This window comes from Chaetura pelagica, unplaced genomic scaffold (assembly GCF_000747805.2).
Source record: "Chaetura pelagica isolate M959 unplaced genomic scaffold, ChaPel_1.0 scaffold21, whole genome shotgun sequence".
Classification (NCBI taxonomy): domain Eukaryota; kingdom Metazoa; phylum Chordata; class Aves; order Apodiformes; family Apodidae; genus Chaetura; species Chaetura pelagica.
Genome location: NW_009952251.1, coordinates 1,840,819 through 1,858,920, shown reverse-complemented (window position 1 = coordinate 1,858,920; position 18,102 = coordinate 1,840,819). Strand labels below are relative to the sequence as shown.

At 35.2% G+C, this 18,102-nt stretch overlaps 1 protein-coding gene across 1 annotated transcript; it reads left to right on the top strand.

The window, feature by feature from the left end:
- Positions 1 to 4,334: 4,334 nt before the first annotated feature.
- Positions 4,335 to 16,724, top strand: SGOL2 (shugoshin-like 2 (S. pombe)). Its single transcript, XM_010007390.1, has 9 exons — positions 4,335 to 4,476; positions 4,885 to 5,046; positions 6,673 to 6,848; positions 7,356 to 7,433; positions 8,170 to 8,252; positions 8,629 to 8,864; positions 9,374 to 11,383; positions 14,867 to 15,014; positions 16,619 to 16,724. Exons 1-9 carry the CDS (start codon positions 4,335 to 4,337, stop codon positions 16,722 to 16,724), a joined length of 3,141 nt encoding a protein of 1,046 aa, XP_010005692.1.
- The last annotated feature ends 1,378 nt before the right edge of the window (positions 16,725 to 18,102 follow it).

Here is an 18,102-nt window from a genome sequence, read left to right as displayed (position 1 = left end):
GGGGCGGGGCGGCCTGTGCGGGGCGGCATCGCTGTGCGGGGGGCACGGCCGCGCGGGCTTCCCCGCACGGGTCTGGCGAGTCAGCCCCAGCCTCCCCCACTTTGCCTGCAGAGGGTCCCTCCGGTGGGCTTTGATCTTTGGGTCCTCTGAGGGGAGGCTTTTTTTTTTTTAATTTACAAGTAGGTGTTTACTCGAAGTGGGTTTTACTCGATTGCTTTTTCTGTAGGCTGAAAAAATACTGCAGCTTGAGCTATTCTAACATGCAGTGCCCTTGTTTTACTTTATGGTGGTCTCGGAGCCTTGCCGGTCATCGAGGGCTGGAGCAGCCACCTGGGCCCAAGGTGTAAGTCCAGGTGATGGGCGCTGGCTTCTCCTGCGGCTGTGTCCTGAGTTGCAGCACTAAAATGGGTACTTCTGCAGGGATGAAGTGATGCTGGTACACTCTCAGAGTAGAGGTCTGCCAAATAACTAGTAATTATGTACAGAAGTTAACAGGGCAAAACACTATGTTTCTGCAAACTTTCTGGAACATATGAATTTATTATATGTTTAGAAAATATAGAGATAAGTCCCAAATATTAATCTAATTGCTATCTGAAGTCCAGTAAAAATCCAGTTATTTAACTGTACACTGCACATATAAGAAATGTGCCCTTATTGTATATAAAGAGCTCATTTACCATAGCACATTAAGTCAATTACATCTGCAATTCCTGTTGAGTTTCATCTTGTGTCATCCTGCTGTTTAGTCACCATTTCTCTTTGGAGGTGTTTTATTGCCATATTTAAGGTATCAAAACTTAATCCACAACAAGTTCACTTGTTAAAGGGTCAGATCAAAAGGTGTGAAACAAACAATCACAGAGCAGCCACAGTTCCAATAGCATAGCTTCTGTATTCTGGTCTGTTACTAAATTTTGGGTTTAAGAATATCTAAGTATTCACAGGCTACTGTATTTTTAGGTACTATTTAGGACCATAGGCTTCTAATTCACACTTGAAGGACATGAAAGAGCCATCTACATCAGGTTGCATCTGGTCCCTTGCAGGGAGATAATAATAATCTTTGAAATTATTGACTACTACTTAGAACTAACTTCTTTTTAATTTAATGCCTATTTGCATTAGAATAGTGGTTAAAGCTACAGTGAATATTTCGTGTTTTTTTCCTTAGCAATTAAGCATGCTGCAGTTGCAGCAAAGAGAGGAAATGGCATTCCAAGGACTGTGGTTTCTGAATAGCTCTTGGCCAAGAGTGTACACAGAATCCAGGCCATTAATGTTTAATATCTTGTTAATTAAATAAGTATACAAGTTAAAACATGCCACTGAATGCAGTACAGACTGATAATTCATGGATGTTGGACTTCCTATAAATAAGTAAAAATAAGTGTGACATTAGTTTTGTGGAATAATGGTTTCTGGTTTAACTATATCTTTAGTAAGGATGTAATGTGTATTGTCTCTTACTAGGAATAGTTCATACACAGCAATTACAATTTCAGCGTGGCTGCTGTTGTAGAATGTTACAATATACTTTTAAGTTATAACTTCCAGTCTTTGTCATTCTAAAATACTCACTTAATGAAGATGCAGCTTTCTATGCCTGTTTTCTCCTTTAAGCTGGCTAGGTTTTGCCTCTGAACAATGTTCCTTCACGTATTTCTGCATTGGGAGACCAGAACAATATAAATGATATGTTGTGTACACACACACAAAGAAGCAATGCAATAGGTAAGTTTTGGACCTCAGCTTTTGCCATATAAAATATTATTACTATTCAAGATTAATACAGCATGTACTTGGAATAGAAGCATGCAGCATAATCAACCTGCACAAGCAATCTGCCTTTTGAGCTGCATGTTCTTGGGAAATGAACACAGGGACTTTCTTTGTTTTTCACTAGTTTCCAAAGGAAGACTGGCTTACACACTCATCCTCTGCATATTTGTGTTTCAATGTACTAGTTTCAGTCAAATTTGACAGAGGTGAGGAGTCATTTAAAAATGAATCTTCATTAAGCTTGTGCAAGAAATAGTGTGATTAGAGGAAAATGTGTTCCTAATGCTATAATTCCAGGAAAAAGTATAGCATGACCTCAGGTATTACTGGACATCAGAGAATCCACAGAGGAAGAAGCTGTTATACATCATCTGTCCACCAGAAGTGCACAGTTTTAGTCGTAACACATACTTGACTAGATCCTACAGGATTGATTCCTCAACAAAGATAATTCTCAGAGATGGATTTTCAGGTATCTAAACAGACACAAATTCAATTATAGCACTTCCTATATGGTTTGGGCTTTTACAACAGGTTTGTCTCTGTCTGTTTGGCTTTCTATCACTCTCTCATTTCCATTCAGTTTAAAGACCAGTCACAGGATCCCAAATGCCTGAAAACCAGAATTCTGCTCTTAAATACATATTAAGATACACAGGCTGTGAAACTTGGCAGTACTTTAGGTTTTCACTTTGAGAGGCTGGCAATCACCTGGAGATTTTTACATGTGAAATGTTACGGTGTGGGAGTTCCTCAGCAGAGTGTAAAAGAAAGTATGACCACAGGTGGAAACACAATACTTCACATTCTGTTTTAAATTTATTGCCTGTAGTAGTGACATAAACAGTAAATGGAAGCAAATTGGTGATTGCCCCTTCAGGACTTGAAACTGTTGTAAAACTGAAGGAAATGAAAACTCATTATTGGATCTGGAGGAAAACACTACCTTCTAGAAAGGACAAGGAGGTAAGTTTTATTTTATTGGTTTTCTGTGTTTAAAGTTTTGTAATGTTATGTGCTTTTTTATTTGGCCAGAGTTTGACAATAGCTACAGTCGCTTCCAAGTTGCCTTGTAAGGGGAAATGTGTCAAAAGTATATAAGGTGTGCTGGATACAATCTGTGTTTTAAGGAGGCTATATAGAAAGCATAGGGTTTTGCAGCTTCAGGGCCATGCTGAGAAACTGTGCCGTGTATCATGCACAAATTAAGAAAAAGTAGTAAAAAGAGACTCTATAGATGTTGTTTGCAGCAGATTATGAAAATAGTAAGTTAACAAAGATACATTTTCAAATAATGCCACTGATACTGTGGGATTCCTTTGATTTACTTTATTGTGATGTTAGCATACAGAAAGGTAGGATTTTCATTATGATTGCTACATTACAGAACATAATGCTGTTTTGTTATTTCAGCCTTCCATATCTCTGTAAATCTTCAAATAAATTAAAACATCAACACTAAGGGTAGGACTGTGCACACATTGCCAGTGAAAGAGAATGTATGTGGAGGGTGTATTGAAGTCCAAGAGCTTTTAGGCTCAAAATAGATTTTAGGGGAAAGCATTTTATTAGACTAAAATACTTCCTTGCAGTTTCTAGTCCTGGTATTACCTGAACCAAACTAAAAGTTGGCTTGCTCAAATTCTGACATCAGAGTCTGTGATGCTTACAAATTGTTTATGAATGGGCAGCATGCGTGCTTGCTATAATCTGTTGGTTTTAAATTTTATCATTGTTCTTTCCATAACTGTCTTGATGACTGAGTCTTCATTGTTTGTCTTTTCATCTATTACTAACAGCAAAAGATCAGCTAGAAAGAAATTTAACTTTCCAATAGGAAGGAATTACATGGATTTCTCCTTTTAACCTAAAGGAACTCTTTGAGCTGAAAGCTAGATACCTCAAACTCTTCATAAAAATCTCCGAGAGTCAGGTGGAATCTCTGCAGTTCCCCGATTCCTTCCTCACAATGTCCTAGGATTGATGCTAAGTGTTTATACAATTAATTTTTTAATGTTAGTGTTACTAATGGTTGGTATTTAAAATGTAGTTGGAAAATGTAGCTCCAGCATGTAGTTAGAAAAGTTACATGCATCCCGCTTATTTTTGAACCACTCAGAAGCATCACTGAAGAATTAGAACTATGGATTAAAGGTTAGTGATTTATTTGCATCTCATTTCTGAAAAGAAATGTGTATGTGACCTATTCTACTATGGTTGATTGTACATGTACATGACAAAACTGCTACAGTGCTTTTCCTGTCTTACCAACAGAGCATTAGAAAAGAGAGGATGTTGGTTGTAATAAAAATCCAGCAGTAGCTGTGGGGTGGGTTCGTATCAAACTGTTACAGCCTGTCTGTGTCTTTTGCCTTTGAATTATGAAGCACAGAGTGTTACTTGTTCCCTGATAAGCTTGTCATCTTTTCTTGCTTTCATACGTAGTTTGATTAAGCTGTCACCCAGTGATTTAAGCGACCCTTCCTACAATGTAAGGTGGGCACGGATCAGCTGGCAGGGTGCAGGCGTCCCTCGCTGTGGCCTGAGGCTCGATGAGGGGCAGCTGGTACCCCCGCCCCTCGGGACCGGGACGAGCCGGGGCCGTGCGGCGGCAGCTGCGTCTTCGGAGCTGTTTGCTGGGACGCTGGTCCCTCCTCTGTCCTGCTGGTGCTCGTGTGCCGGTCTCTCTCGCAGGTTATCTACGTGTATAGCGCTTACCGGGCCGTTTATGTAAACGCTTCAGTTTAAAATTGGTCTTTACAAAGCAAAAGCTGGTCTGGTCCTATTGTGAAGTGATAGAACCTTGGTTTTTTTTTCCTTTTAAGTGTAAGCTTGGATAGATAACTTGAGGGAATGTATAAGATAAAAAATCAGCGATCCTTTCATTCTTCATGTTTATTAGTTAAGTATTTTGGCACTCTGTGATAATGTGACTTAAGTTTCAAGGAATGGTCGTTAACTTGGTTGAATTAATTGAACAAAGGTAAAGACTGAAGCAATTTTCTCAACTTCAGAAATAAAAAATCCTGATAGGAGATAATTAAACTTAATTTTAACAAGTGTGAGAAATATAACTTACTATTTGGGCATTCCTCCTGACAGTGTACAGGTTCGTTTTGAATATGGATAAACAAGCACCTGCTAAATCATCTAACATTTTCACCTTGGATGCTGTTAAAGGGCATATGAGGAAGAGGGATGGAACATTACAAGTTGCAAAACGGAATGCTGCTTTAGCATCTAAAATAAAAAATAAATTAATAAGTAAGTCCTGTTAAAATAAAACTTGAGCCATTTACTGTGCTTAGAATGTATGACCTCAAAAGGAGTGGTAATTGTATTTAATGTGGTTTGCTGAGTTGTTTCCTGTTAAAAATACTAATTGGGATGTTGAGAATTTTAGGAGAGTTTGAAAGATAAAACAGATGGTTGTAATTTGTTTCTTTTATTTAATTTTCAAGTATTTTCAGTGCTTGTTCTTTGGCATGCCAGTGTTCTTTCAAAAAGTGTACTCAGGTGCATTTCTAACATCCATGTCTTCCTCCATTTGGGGCATCTAAAAACTGAGGTACCAAAATGAGTAAAATCAATTACCTTGTACAATACAAGTGCCGTAGTAAAATACGTAGTAGTTCCATTTGCCAAATGGGATTCATATACAATTCTTCATTGAGTCACTTACTAAATCAAAGAAAATTACAAATATTAATCTGCTGATGTAATCACTTGCCAGAAGGTAGTGTGTTTTTCCAGTAAGTTTAGATTAAATTCAAATATAGGTTTGTCTTGGTAGATGGATGGGTTTTGTTTCTGGCTCTGATAAAAACAACACTATGGAACACATCAGATGCTCTTCTGCAAAAGGTAGGGAAACTGTAAATGTTTTGAAACACTGCTATTTCAGCATGCTCTACTATAATCAGCATGGTTAATTGGAGGTTGATTTCTGCTTCTCTTTCTGTGATCGATGAAACAATTTTTGTTGTTTGGGTATATATGTTTATATATTTTTTCTTTCTGTGGCTTTATGTCAAAAATACTAATTTTCAGTGAAAAATAAACAGTATAGATGAATAATACTAATTGCCTTTAGAAATACCTACATTGTAATTAATACAAGTAATTTACTAAGCTGAATTTCAAAGCATCATGTTTGGATTAACTAGGTTGCACTGTTGTTGCCTATATCCCAAAGCAAAGAAAAAAGGCCTTGCAAATGTCAGATGACAGATCACAGAAGTAATAACGTAAGACAATGAAGAGATCTAGTTGGACCAGATTTCAAGCTAACCTTGCCCCATTTTGTACTATCGAAGACTATGAGCAGACTTGTCTCTGCCTTGAGTTCAAGTTAACCCTGTGTATACTGTAAATATGAAAGTAAGCTTGGTAGTATGCAGTATCATTAGAAAAAAACAATTTAAGTTCCTAAAATGTTCTGTAACATATATGAGTAGGCAGGTTTTCATTAGGACAGTGGAGTGTTTCTTTCTAATGTGAAGACTTTTTTCTTTCTGTTCTCAAAACTCACATTTATGCTCAAAATATTTGAGCTTTATAATTTGTAAAATGTATATTTGGTTGTTTGTTTTTTTAAATTTGGAAACATTTTTATACTTCTGAAACTATGAATTTTTAAATGTTTTCTTCTTAAAATAACCTGATTTTAAAAACCCAGACTAGAGAATACATGCATGAAATAAACTTGAAGCTGAGAGAGTACTCATCAGAATGACAGCCAACAGAAACAGTTTTATATTAGAAAGGATTAGACTTTGCTGTTGTTCCACCAAAATGGACAGATAAAATTGTTGTTATGTAGTGATAGTTCATGAAGAGAGAGGGCCTAGAATTGAAGCTGTTGAAAATAATTATTTTTGTCTCCTTTAGATAACTCATCTATGTTTAAGGTATCTTTGAAACAAAATAATAAAGCATTAGCTGTGGCTTTGAGTGCAGAGAAGGAAAATTCTCGGAAGCTAAAGAATGAGAAGATTTTTCTTCAGAAGGAAGTAGAAAAACTGCAGTTTCATAATACGTTTCTTCGTCAAAAACTAAAGTGTTTGGTATGCTGCAAATAATATAATTTAAAATTAGATCAGCTAAAGCAAGTTTGGTTTTTATTGAAATCTTAATATTGCTTCTTAAAATGGTGATTTAAAGTGTAAATCTCAGATTTGTGAAATAATATCATATCATATCATATCCTGTGTGATGTACTCTAGGTGACCCTGCTCTGGCAGGGGGGTTGGACTAGATGATCTTTCAAGGTCCCTTCCAACCCCTAGGATTCTGTGATTCTGTAATATCATTTGATAGCATAGAATTAATGTTTAAGTTTTCTTTCATAGGGTTTTTTTTTACTTACTGCTTTGTCCATCAGTCCGTATGTCTATCCATAACTTTTTTAGTGTCGGCTTCACTTTTGTAGGTGATGAGAAGGTATTAAAAATAATTTTTGTTCAATTGAATATTAACAAAATTAAAACCCAAAAAACATTCACCTATGTATCATTTTGAGCTAGAAGCCATTTACAATTTATTTTTCAAATGACTTGTTCTTTTACATGCAGAATAAAACTCTTACAGAAATAGAAGTCTTTTTGAATTATAACCTCTTAACTGCAATAGAGATAAGCAGTCTTCCTGAGGTAAGATGTTTTTTGAACTATTAATATGTTGAACTCATTTTCCAGGATAATATTTTCAAAGCATCTAAATGAATGCAATATTGAAATAATATAGATATATCTTAAAACATTTATCCCAATTCTGTGGAATGGGGATGAAACTCTAATCTATTAAATCAATTACATTTAGGACTTAATCTTGTTTACAAAGTATCTAAAAATTAAATATTAGTTAGTCCTAGTGAAGTAATGTGGTTAAAAACAAACCAAAAAAAGCATTGTACTTCAGTACGTAGTTTCTTCACCAACCAGTGCCCTACTTGCCTTCCTTGATTAGTGCTGCAGTAAATATCTTGCATGAGGAAATTTTATTAGAAAATATAACCCATGTAATTCCTTGTGTCACGAAAAATTCAGTTTATTTTAAAAAAAATAAATAATTATTTGTTCTCAGCAGTTCCGTAGTTTTGCTGTATGCTTCTGTATGTATAATGCACTTTGGATTAATTATAGCTACATTTGAAAAGTCTATACGTTGCTTTGGGATGCAGGTAGGTTACAGATTTTTATAGGTTTTGCTACAAAATGTTTTTCTTTAAAATTATTGTGTGTGTTTGAATATCATGCACCTTTCATCAGTACTTCTAGCTTTTGCCCATTCTTTTTTTTTTTTTTTTCCCCCATGGGTATTTCTGATACTTAAACGATGAGACAATATTCAACTGTTTCTACTTCCCCACTGTTACTGTTTTAAAAGAATCTTCAGAGTTGTCTTCCTCTGTCAGCTGGTCCAAGTAGCCCTACTGATGACCAGTTCAAGAGTACCTGTCAGTCAGCTAGGTAGGTGTTTATATTAAATGCAGAAGCTGGTAAGTGCCTATGCATTTTTTTAAATCTAATTTCTGTATATTTTCCTAAGTATTTTTGAGATAATGAGAAATAATTTCCTGTCTAATTCAGAAATTGTCAATTTGCAAGTGTAGTGAGAGTGATAGACAAAACTTGTGCTTGAATAACTTGCTTCTTTCATCATGGGATCTCACTGGCACAAAGCACTATTCTCTATCATAAAAAATAAGTTTGCCCCTAAGACAGAACCAGATTTCATAGTTCTTGTTTTGTGCTGTGAGTCATTATTAAGGGAATGTTTTAAACAATTGAATGTTATGGCATAAAATGTAATAAAACTCTTCACAGTAGTTTTTTTTCTTTTCAGGTCTGTGGAATCGCCGGTGAAGCTCCCTTTAACTGCAACAGCTAATACAGAAGAGCAAGGTAGCCTTTCGATGTGTGAAATACCAAATTCTTATAAATGTACCACTATTTTGTCAAAGGAAACTAATTCAGATCAAGTTAAGTTTGCTTTATCATTGCCTTCTGGTACAAATAATCAAAAGGTAAATGATACAGAAACAGTGGAAACAACCGTTGACAAAAATATATTTTTTAAAGGTATGATGTATTTCTCTACAGATTATTTATTTTTCGGAGTTTCTGGATAATTAGTATTTAATAATTCATTACCTGATGGGTGGTACAGAAGGTATAGTAAAATTCCTAAACTAATAAAAAGTAGAATGCTCACCCATCAGTATAGGTGTCTTGGCAATCACTTGTAGAATAATGTTCATTGAAATAACACAGCTGAAATGTAAATAAAATTAATGTGAGCAGAATGAAACTTTTATAAGGTAACCAATTAATACCTTAAGCAATTATAGGAAGATAAATTTGCATTTATACCCAGTTTGAAAAGTCCAACTTTGGTAAAATATTAAATTAGTTCTAGTTAACTAAATTTTCAAGGACCAACCATAAAATATGTGTATTCAGTATTAAAAAAAAAAAAGGCAGTTTGTAATTTTCCATGCTTCTAGTCCAACCTTCAGTAGTTTGTCTTATTCAGATAACTATGCTGTATTCTTTCTTCCCCCAAGCTGCTGAAATTTTTCTCTTTGCAGAAAATCAATTACGCACAGAACTACCTTGTAATAGTACCTTCTTGGCTCATGTCAAAAATGCACAATCTTTAAGACAGTCTGAGGAGCTTACAAAACAATGTAACAATAGTTCCTTGGCATTCTGTGGAAATGTGACTGAAAGAAAGAAACATGCAGTACTTTATAAATCAAAAACTCAACCTAATATAAAGGATTTTGATAAAACATGTAGCTCAAATAATTTGCCTCATTGTGGTATCAACAGTGGTAGCAACACCAATGACATGGATTTCCAGGAATGTTCAAGTGACTTGTCTTGCATTATTCCTTCACCTCTTAAATTTAGCAGTGAAAGTAACATAGATTTTAAGAAGCTGCTTTTTACTGACAAGATGAAGACTGAAGAAACTATTTATGATGCTGATATGGAATTGACCACCAGTGATGCAGGTGAACTACTCACAGTTTCAGCGAAAGACAAAGATAAATTACACCAAAATAAAAATTGTAATGCCAATTCTGATAAAGTATTAGCAAATTTCAGAAAGGTAAGATATTCTAAGAAGGATAAAGTGAAAATTAAAAGCAAGACTGAAGTCAGTTCAAATGTGTGTGCAGAACAAAGGGATACTAGGGCTGAAGTTTCACAAACTACTCAGTCACAAACTCAAGTATTCCGAAGTGAGATGGAACAGCTACCTACAGGAAATTCCTTAGGGAAACAGAGTTTGCTAAATACCAGCGAATACTATCAAGCACAAAATTATCCAAGTAAATTTAAGGGTACTAAGAAGACATATGAAGTTAACTTAATGAGTCCAAGAAAACAGGAGACAAATAAAGAAGCTTTCTCAGAAACATTTGAAGACATGGAAAGCAAAATACAAAAAGCAGACTCAAACTTGTCAATTAACAACATCCCACCTGAAAGTTACTGTGCTGAAAATTTACAATTCCAGGGTGACACTTCTAGTGAATTGCCTTCACAGTTGGACTTCCTGTATAGAAATGAGAAACATATCAGACCAAAAATAAACGGGAAAACTTTTCAAAACCCTTCTAAAGTGAACAGAGCAAAACACGGTGGAGAGAAAAATGGGCAGTATGAAGAATGTATTTCACAAAAGTCTCAGACAGACCAACATGACAGCAAGAGAAAACAAAACCAGAAGAATATTATAAAGAGAAAATGCACCAAAAAAAATAGTTACAGACTAGGTGAAGAAACGGAGTGTGACAGCATTAATAAAATTACTCAGAAAGTAGACCAAAAGAGTATCCATTTTTCATCAGGCAGGTTAAAGCGTACATTGGCAAAGGCTGGCCGGAAGGCATATATAGTACCAAAAGAAAATCTTACACAGTTCTCGCTTTGTAAAAATGAAGGATTAGAAAATAAGGATGTGTTAATGCATGCAGAGGCTGTTCATGAAAATAAAGTAACTGAAACTCAGGAAATGCAGGTTGCTTTAGTTACTCAAATTGGTGTAGCTATAAATAGACCACAGGATAAAGAAGAAGTTCATGTTGATACTAAAACTTTGAAGAATGTGAATTACTCATCAGTGGCACATAAAACCCTTCAGATAAGTGATTATCCTGATAATGGGGTAAATTGCAAACAGTGGCTTAGTTCCAATATTACTGAGACCAAACCAGAAAAAAATTATTTTGGGAATATTGACCAAGGGGGGCAGAATATTTTGGATGACCAGGAAGTCCCTCATGAGATGGATTCCTCTATGAGCAAGCTAAAACCTACGGCTCCAGAATTAGAATTTTTAAAACTCTCACCTGTCGAATATTCTAAGAATATGCCGTTCATTGTAGATGGCTTTTTCCAGGAAGGTCTTTCCAATGTGAAACTCCCAGCTCTAGATAACCACAATGCTTCTCTGAACTTCTCTAAGCTGGAAAACTCTGAAGTCTGCAGGGAAGATGATCATAATAAAGCACTGGCTGCTGGAAAAGCAGAACAGAAACTGGATCGCGTTTCTAAAGAGACTTACAATAAGACCACACCTCGTCATGGTAAGTATATGGGTGAGGCAAAAAATGGCAGTTTTAGTTAGGTAGTACCTGAAATAGTGGTAAGGTATCTTCTGTTAGTACTGTCCTATTCTTATTGCTTGCTTGCTTGGAGTGAATAAAACAGGTAGAAGAAAGCAAGACTGAAAATCACTAAAATTATTAATATTCTGTATCATATTTCAGCCACAATATCTTTATCTAATTGTGGTAACTAAAATTGCTGTAGCTTTTCAGTATGTTCCAAGATGACATTTAGTTAGATGTCAGTGGTCTGTATTCTTGCAGTTATAGTTTGAGCCTGTATTCATTTTTCAAAGAACGTAACGGAATTAAAAAAGTTGGGGGTAGAACAGATACAATAACTTGAGCTTTTATAGAAGGAAATAAGGGGAAACTTCACTGTTCCCTTCATGATTGGAGAACATAGCTGGACTTAGCGATTTCAATTGTATTTCTTTAGAAACACTGCAGTTAAACAGGAATTCTGAGATCTAAAAGAAGTACTTTGAGCAGGTTTACTTTAGAATCAACCCATGAGCAAACTTCAGTGTGACTACCTCTTTTAAGTAAGGTACAGGAAGAAAATAATCAAAGTTTAGCATAGGCTGGAAGACTGGTTTAGACTCTTCTATCATACAATTAAATTACTGTAAAGAAGCTAAAGAAATATGTGAGTTTAAATATGCTTTAAAATGTAGCTTTGAAGTTTTCTAGTATGAGGGTTCTATTTTGTAAACATACTTATTCTCAACAAGTTCCTATTGACTTCATTGTCTCTGAAGGTGTCCCAACACCTAGACGGTTTCGTAGCTCAAATTTGTAGTTTGCATCCCCAACTATCATGCAAATATTGGCTTGACTTCTTTTGAATGCTAGGACACAACAGCCAAAAAAGTCTCCTTTTTTATGTGACCACAGCATAGGAATAATAGCAGAATTAGACCATTGTGTGAGGTATTAGTCCTGGTAATTTGAAGTTGCATCTTCTTGTCTTTGATTTTTGTCTTCTTTGGAGGGTAGAAAAATGATCCCATAATTTCATTAACTTTAATGATAAATTAATAGGCCCTAGTGATTAGCAATATAAAAAACACTGACATAAAAAATAAGCGAATAATTTTATCTTCATCCATTTAAGTATATTTCAAAAAACAGTTCATCTTTCATCCTACATCCAAGTCCATATCTTGAATTAAAAGGAAGCAAGGAAATGACAGCTCTTCGGAGAATGCTAGCTCTTCTGATCACTACCTTTAACTGTTCTTAGAAATATGCCTTGAAAATGTCATGTAATTAAAGGCTCTATATAGTTAGGTCTATGTGAACACAAATATTTGCACTTAAAGGCATCCAGCTTTCCTAAATAATGCAAACTCATAGATGTCTCAAAGCTCTTAATGCTTAAGAAGAAGTTGGCCTGATCTCTAACTTTTAGCTTTTGGACAAGCTCAGAATAACAGTTTGCTTTGACCTTTAAAAGTGGTACAAATCAAGATTGATTTGTGAGGTAGCCAAACTTGGGAGGTTCTTCATGATCAGAAAGCCCTCCTGTTTAAAACAAATGAGCATTGCTCTTCCTTAACAAACTCCTTCAAAAACAATGCTTTTTCTTATGCCTTCATAAATCAGGAAGGACTTGCTGCAAGCAGCCAAAAGTCACCTTAATATGTCAACAATAAGTCACCTTAATATGCAATAAACAGGAGGAGTTGGAGGCCTTTGTGCTGCAGGACAGCTATGACATAGTTGCTATCACAGAAATATGGTGGGATGATTGTCATGACTGCAGTACTGCAGTGAAGGGCTATAAGCTCTTCAGAAGGGATAGGCAGGAAAGGAGGTGGTGGAGTGGCACTGTGTATTAAGAGAGTGTTGCAGTTGAATAGAGCTTGACAAATGTGATGGTAAGGTCGAGTGCTTATGGGCAAGGATTAGAAGGAAGGCCAACAAGGCAGGCATCCTGTTGGGAATGTGTTACAGACGACCTAACCGGGATGCGGAGGCTGAGGTGGCATTCTGCAGGCAGTTGGCAGAAGTCTCCAAAATGCCAGCCCTTTTTCTCATGGGGGACTTCAGTTTACCAGATGTCTGCTGGAAATACAACACAGCAGAAAAGAAACAATCTAAGAGGTTCCTGGAGTGTGTGGAAGATAACTTCCTGACACAGCTGGTAAATGAACCTACGAAAGGAGGTGCCTCGCTAGACCTACTGTTTACAAACAGGGAAGGAGTGATGGGTGATGTGGTAGCTGGAGGCTGTCTTGGGCTTAGTGACCATGAAATGATAGAATTCTCAATTCTCTGCCTGATCAGCATTGATCTCAGCACAATAATCTGCTACAGATTAATAGTAATTCAGCACTATGAGCTTGATCATCAGTTAAGAGTATGTATGCTAGACTGTATAAGGAATTCAGATGCTATAATAATGAGAGAAAATAACTTTTTTGAGAAGTATGTAAACATATAATGAAGTAACTTCTTGGTCTTCAGATAGGCACAACACAAAAATTGTCATTTATCCCATATATGTATGAATTTCCTCTATGAGATTAGTAACATTAGTGACACAGAGGATTTAAGGTAAAGCATCTGTTCTCAAGAAGTGACAATAAGAGTTTTAAATTCGGTGCCTTTGAAAAACTACATTCCAGATGTTCTCATTTGGATGCAGTAAATCTAAAACTTGACTTCTAGCAGTGAGGAATATATACTCTTGGAAGAACTTTTAAGGAATACAGATTCATATGATTTATTTAATCTTGGATTACTGTCTGCATTAAGTCTTAGTGCTTGTCAGAGAGACTGTGATCTGGAAATGGTTTATAATATTTGAACGAGGGCTAAATAATAATTTCAATATTTCACCCAAGTTATTGAAATGTTTGACTCCAAACTAAATATTGATTGTTTGCTTGGACATTCTGCATTGGTTTTAAAGGATCACAGAAAGCTGACACAAATAGTACTACTTCTGCCAAGGCTAGTTACTTTTTCTATGGAAAATTCCTCTTGGACATGTTTAGTGATTCAAAATACGAAGCATTGAAAATGAATGTTGTTTCTAAGATAAGGAAGCTCACTTAATCACCTTGCTATGCTAATTTTATGCGTGTATGTCCAAGGAGCAGGCATACAGTTGGAAAATGCAGTCTTAGAGAACTTGTGAACATGTTGAACGTTCAGGTTCTACATATATGCCCCCTGCCTGCATCCGGGGCCATGAGCTTATGGGGCTTTCTTATAATGTTCAAGAGCCGTCCATGGCAGACCTCAGTGCTCCAGATTTGTGTAGGTTGAAATCTGCTGTAGTGACATTTTCTTTCAGAATCTACCCTATTTTTTGTTGAGCATCTTTAGAGCAGGAGCAGTAACCAAAGCACTTGATTAAGAAATACTAATCAAAAAGAATTATGAGTTGAAAGTTTACTTAATTATTCAGAAAATATTGAAAATGAGGCATATAACCAACTGTATTCACAGGAAGAAAGGCTTTGCAAGAGTTGACAAATAGAAGTATACAATCTCACACTTCAGTAACTAAATCCCCCAAAACTTCAGAAGAAAACTCAGCAGCACCATCTAGACGAGGAAGGGCTACTATTTGCTACAAAGAACCCAGTATAAACAGGTAGGTAGACAAATTAGGGCTTTTGTTTGTATTTTGGTGTACATAATAGTCCCCAGTAAAGATTTGTTATTAAACAGTTGAACTATCTCTTTTACAAATCTCTTTTGCAAATATACTTCAGTGTTGATATAAAACATTTCCTGTTAGGCAGGATTTCAAGTGCCAAAGTAAGACACCAACAGTATTCAAGTCTTGAAGTTTAAATATAGCATATAATATAACATTTTATGCTGGTAGTGAATAATGGCGCATTCTTAATGTTTGTCAGGATACAAACCCCTTTAGAGTTGATGATTGTAATTGTTATGCTTAAATGTATACCATAATAATGTTATTGTAACATTGTCAAGTGGCAAGCTGATTAACACACTAATAATCTATTATCAGTTGTTTTGCTTTAACTAGCTGTATCTAAGAAATAATTTGAGTTTAAGATCTATTAATTTGATAATTATTTACCTCTCAGTGTTCATAGCAAATGTAGTGGCACAGGATTTCTGAGATTGTTAAAAGATTACATAAATTGTATAACTATGAAAATTTAAGAGGATTTTAAAGCCAAACCTCTGTTAAGAAAACTAATATATTTGCATTTTTGTGAAAAAATCTAAATCCTAATGGACCTCTAAGCTTATTACTTCTGAAAATATCGATGCTATGTTAATTGGGTTTTTTGTTTGTTTGTTTGGGGGTTTTTTAGTATAATATTACTTTAAGGAAAAATTAGACTCTGTTGTGTGTGCGTGTTAGTAGAATGCATATTCATTAGGTAAAGACTATATCAAGATTTCTCCATAATAGTGTTGTGAGCGAAATTATTGTAGCAGCTTACTTGATGAGGATGTAAAATGAGTGTTTTCCTTTATTGGGAAAACTGGGAGAAGATCACTCCTGAAACTGACATGTTCTAATGCATCTTTAAAATACTTTTGTTCACCTCTGTAAGTAAAAATAATTAATCGAAGCAGTGAGACTGATGACAAATAGGAGCTACAAGCAATGTAGAAAGTGTCTTGTCACTTTACCATTGGCTTTTCAGGCATATTTATGCCAGATAGCTTGTAAAAGAAATGCAAAGGGATTAAAGTTATGTTTTTCTTCTACTAATTGATTTGGATGCTAAAATGCTGTAGTATTATTATATTGACACAGTCTCCTCTTTTACCCCAGAACATTAAGGTTCTGTATTTCTTGACAGAGACAGTAACTAATAACCGAAAAAAAATGTGGTTGTCACTCAAGATTTTAGATTACTGTCTCCTATTTTATTTTTAAGTATGCAGTCCTGGATGGATACTGTTAAGCTTTTGGTTTAAGTAATTTTTTTAGTTTTGTCTTACAGGAATAAGTTATGATTACTCATGTATTAATATGATACAGGCCATGTAAAAAGATTATTATTTTATAGAGTTATTTTGGAAAACAGTAGTTATCAACACCTTGTTACTTCAGACATTTATCTTCCATAAATTTAATTTCTTGAGTGCATCAAGCTTTCCTTGAGAGTATATGTAATTTGGAATTTTTATGCTAATTGCATTATTATAGTTACAGAGGTGCTTGGTGATATGCATACATGATGTCTTCTGTTTTTTTATTTACAGCAAATTAAGGCGTGGGGATCAGTTTACAGATACACAATTTCTGGATTCCCCAGTCTATAAAGTTAAAAAAAAAAGAAGTTTAAAGAGTAAATCAAAATTTATTTGAAGAAGACAAGATAATTGCCTTTATGAATGATACTTCTAAAATGGGTACAATTTTTTATATATATATTTTAGCAGTATAGTGTGCTTATTGTTCTTTTATTAGTAAAGGTCTTCCAAAGTTTAACTTCATGGAAAGGAGCCCCTATATAAGGAACACAATACTTTATGGAGGAAGGAAAATACAGATTAGGCTGTGCTCTTGTGTTTTGCATTTCTAGTCAGTGATGTATATAATCTGTTCAAAGGGTTTGAAGCACTTCTTAATTTGTAAGGAAAAATTTAAAAATAAATAATCTTTGGGAATTTTAATGGGAGTTAATTGTATTTACCATGAGTAGAACCATTTCTCAGTGCTGGTTGGAACAGAAACAAGCATCTCAAATAGTCCTCCTTTTTATTATTTTATTTTGTTTATTTTTTATTTTGACAGAATTATACCAAAATTTGAATGAGGAAGTCTCATTTTGAGGAATAGTAGAGAGAAGTATAGTGTTCAGAATATGTGCCAGAGGCAGCCAGAAAGAAAGTAATACTGCAATAAAAATTCAATACTAAACAGGATCCAGACAAAGCAACACCATAAGTTTCCAATAAAGAGAGTGCTAGTGTGGTGACCAATACAACTGCATCATACCATTAAGCTCTCAGGTTTTTGTACTTCTTATCCTCTGGATTCTCATGCATCATTCTGCATTCCATAATGCACTGTCAGCTGACATTTTTCTGGCATTATGTGAATTGTAGATGCTGCCAGGCTATATAGCTCACTGCCCACACAACTTGTACACGCTACATCAGATAAGGTTCACGTTCATTTGGCAACCAAGATAGCCATAGCTCATTTTTAAGGAGATACAAGTAAGTTAACTTTTGGTTATAGAAGACAGTTCTTCACATAGTATGCAGTTACACTGAGGAATTCCTTACTCCAGAAGCAGATGTTATTTGTTTACATGGGCTTTAAAATTAATTGGACAAATTAATGGAAGAAAAAATCTATGAGTAATTACTAGAAACACCATCTCTTGCACAGGATGTCTCTGAATTCAAGTTGTTGAAGGCTGGAAGAGTGTTCTGGAGAAGCCTTACTATGCATTTGACCAATTTTTATACTTTTTCCAAGGATGTGTATTGTTGAAGTGTTCAGAGACCAGTTCTTTGGTTAGCTGGACCTTTGGTCTGACACTGTTTTTAAGAGGTGTAACTAATACTCTTAAATATATAATATATTCTTTAAAATAGCAAACCAAACTGTACTCTGTACTTCATCGTAGCTTCCGTTGTAAGCTGGGAGAGGATGGAGTAAATATTCTTGGAAACTGTTTTGTACTTGTTAAAGACAAGAAGGTGATTGTGAGTAGTCAGCATTGATTTAAAAA

Excerpts from the sequence above, each read along its gene's own strand:
- SGOL2 (XM_010007390.1), top strand. The coding sequence starts at position 4,335 with ATGAGGGGCAGCTGGTACCCCCGCCCCTCGGGACCGGGACGAGCCGGG. Across the intron at positions 7,434-8,169 it reads AGATAAGCAGTCTTCCTGAG|AATCTTCAGAGTTGTCTTCC; the intron begins GTAAGATGTTTT and ends CTGTTTTAAAAG. Across the intron at positions 8,865-9,373 it reads CAAAAATATATTTTTTAAAG|AAAATCAATTACGCACAGAA; the intron begins GTATGATGTATT and ends TTCTCTTTGCAG.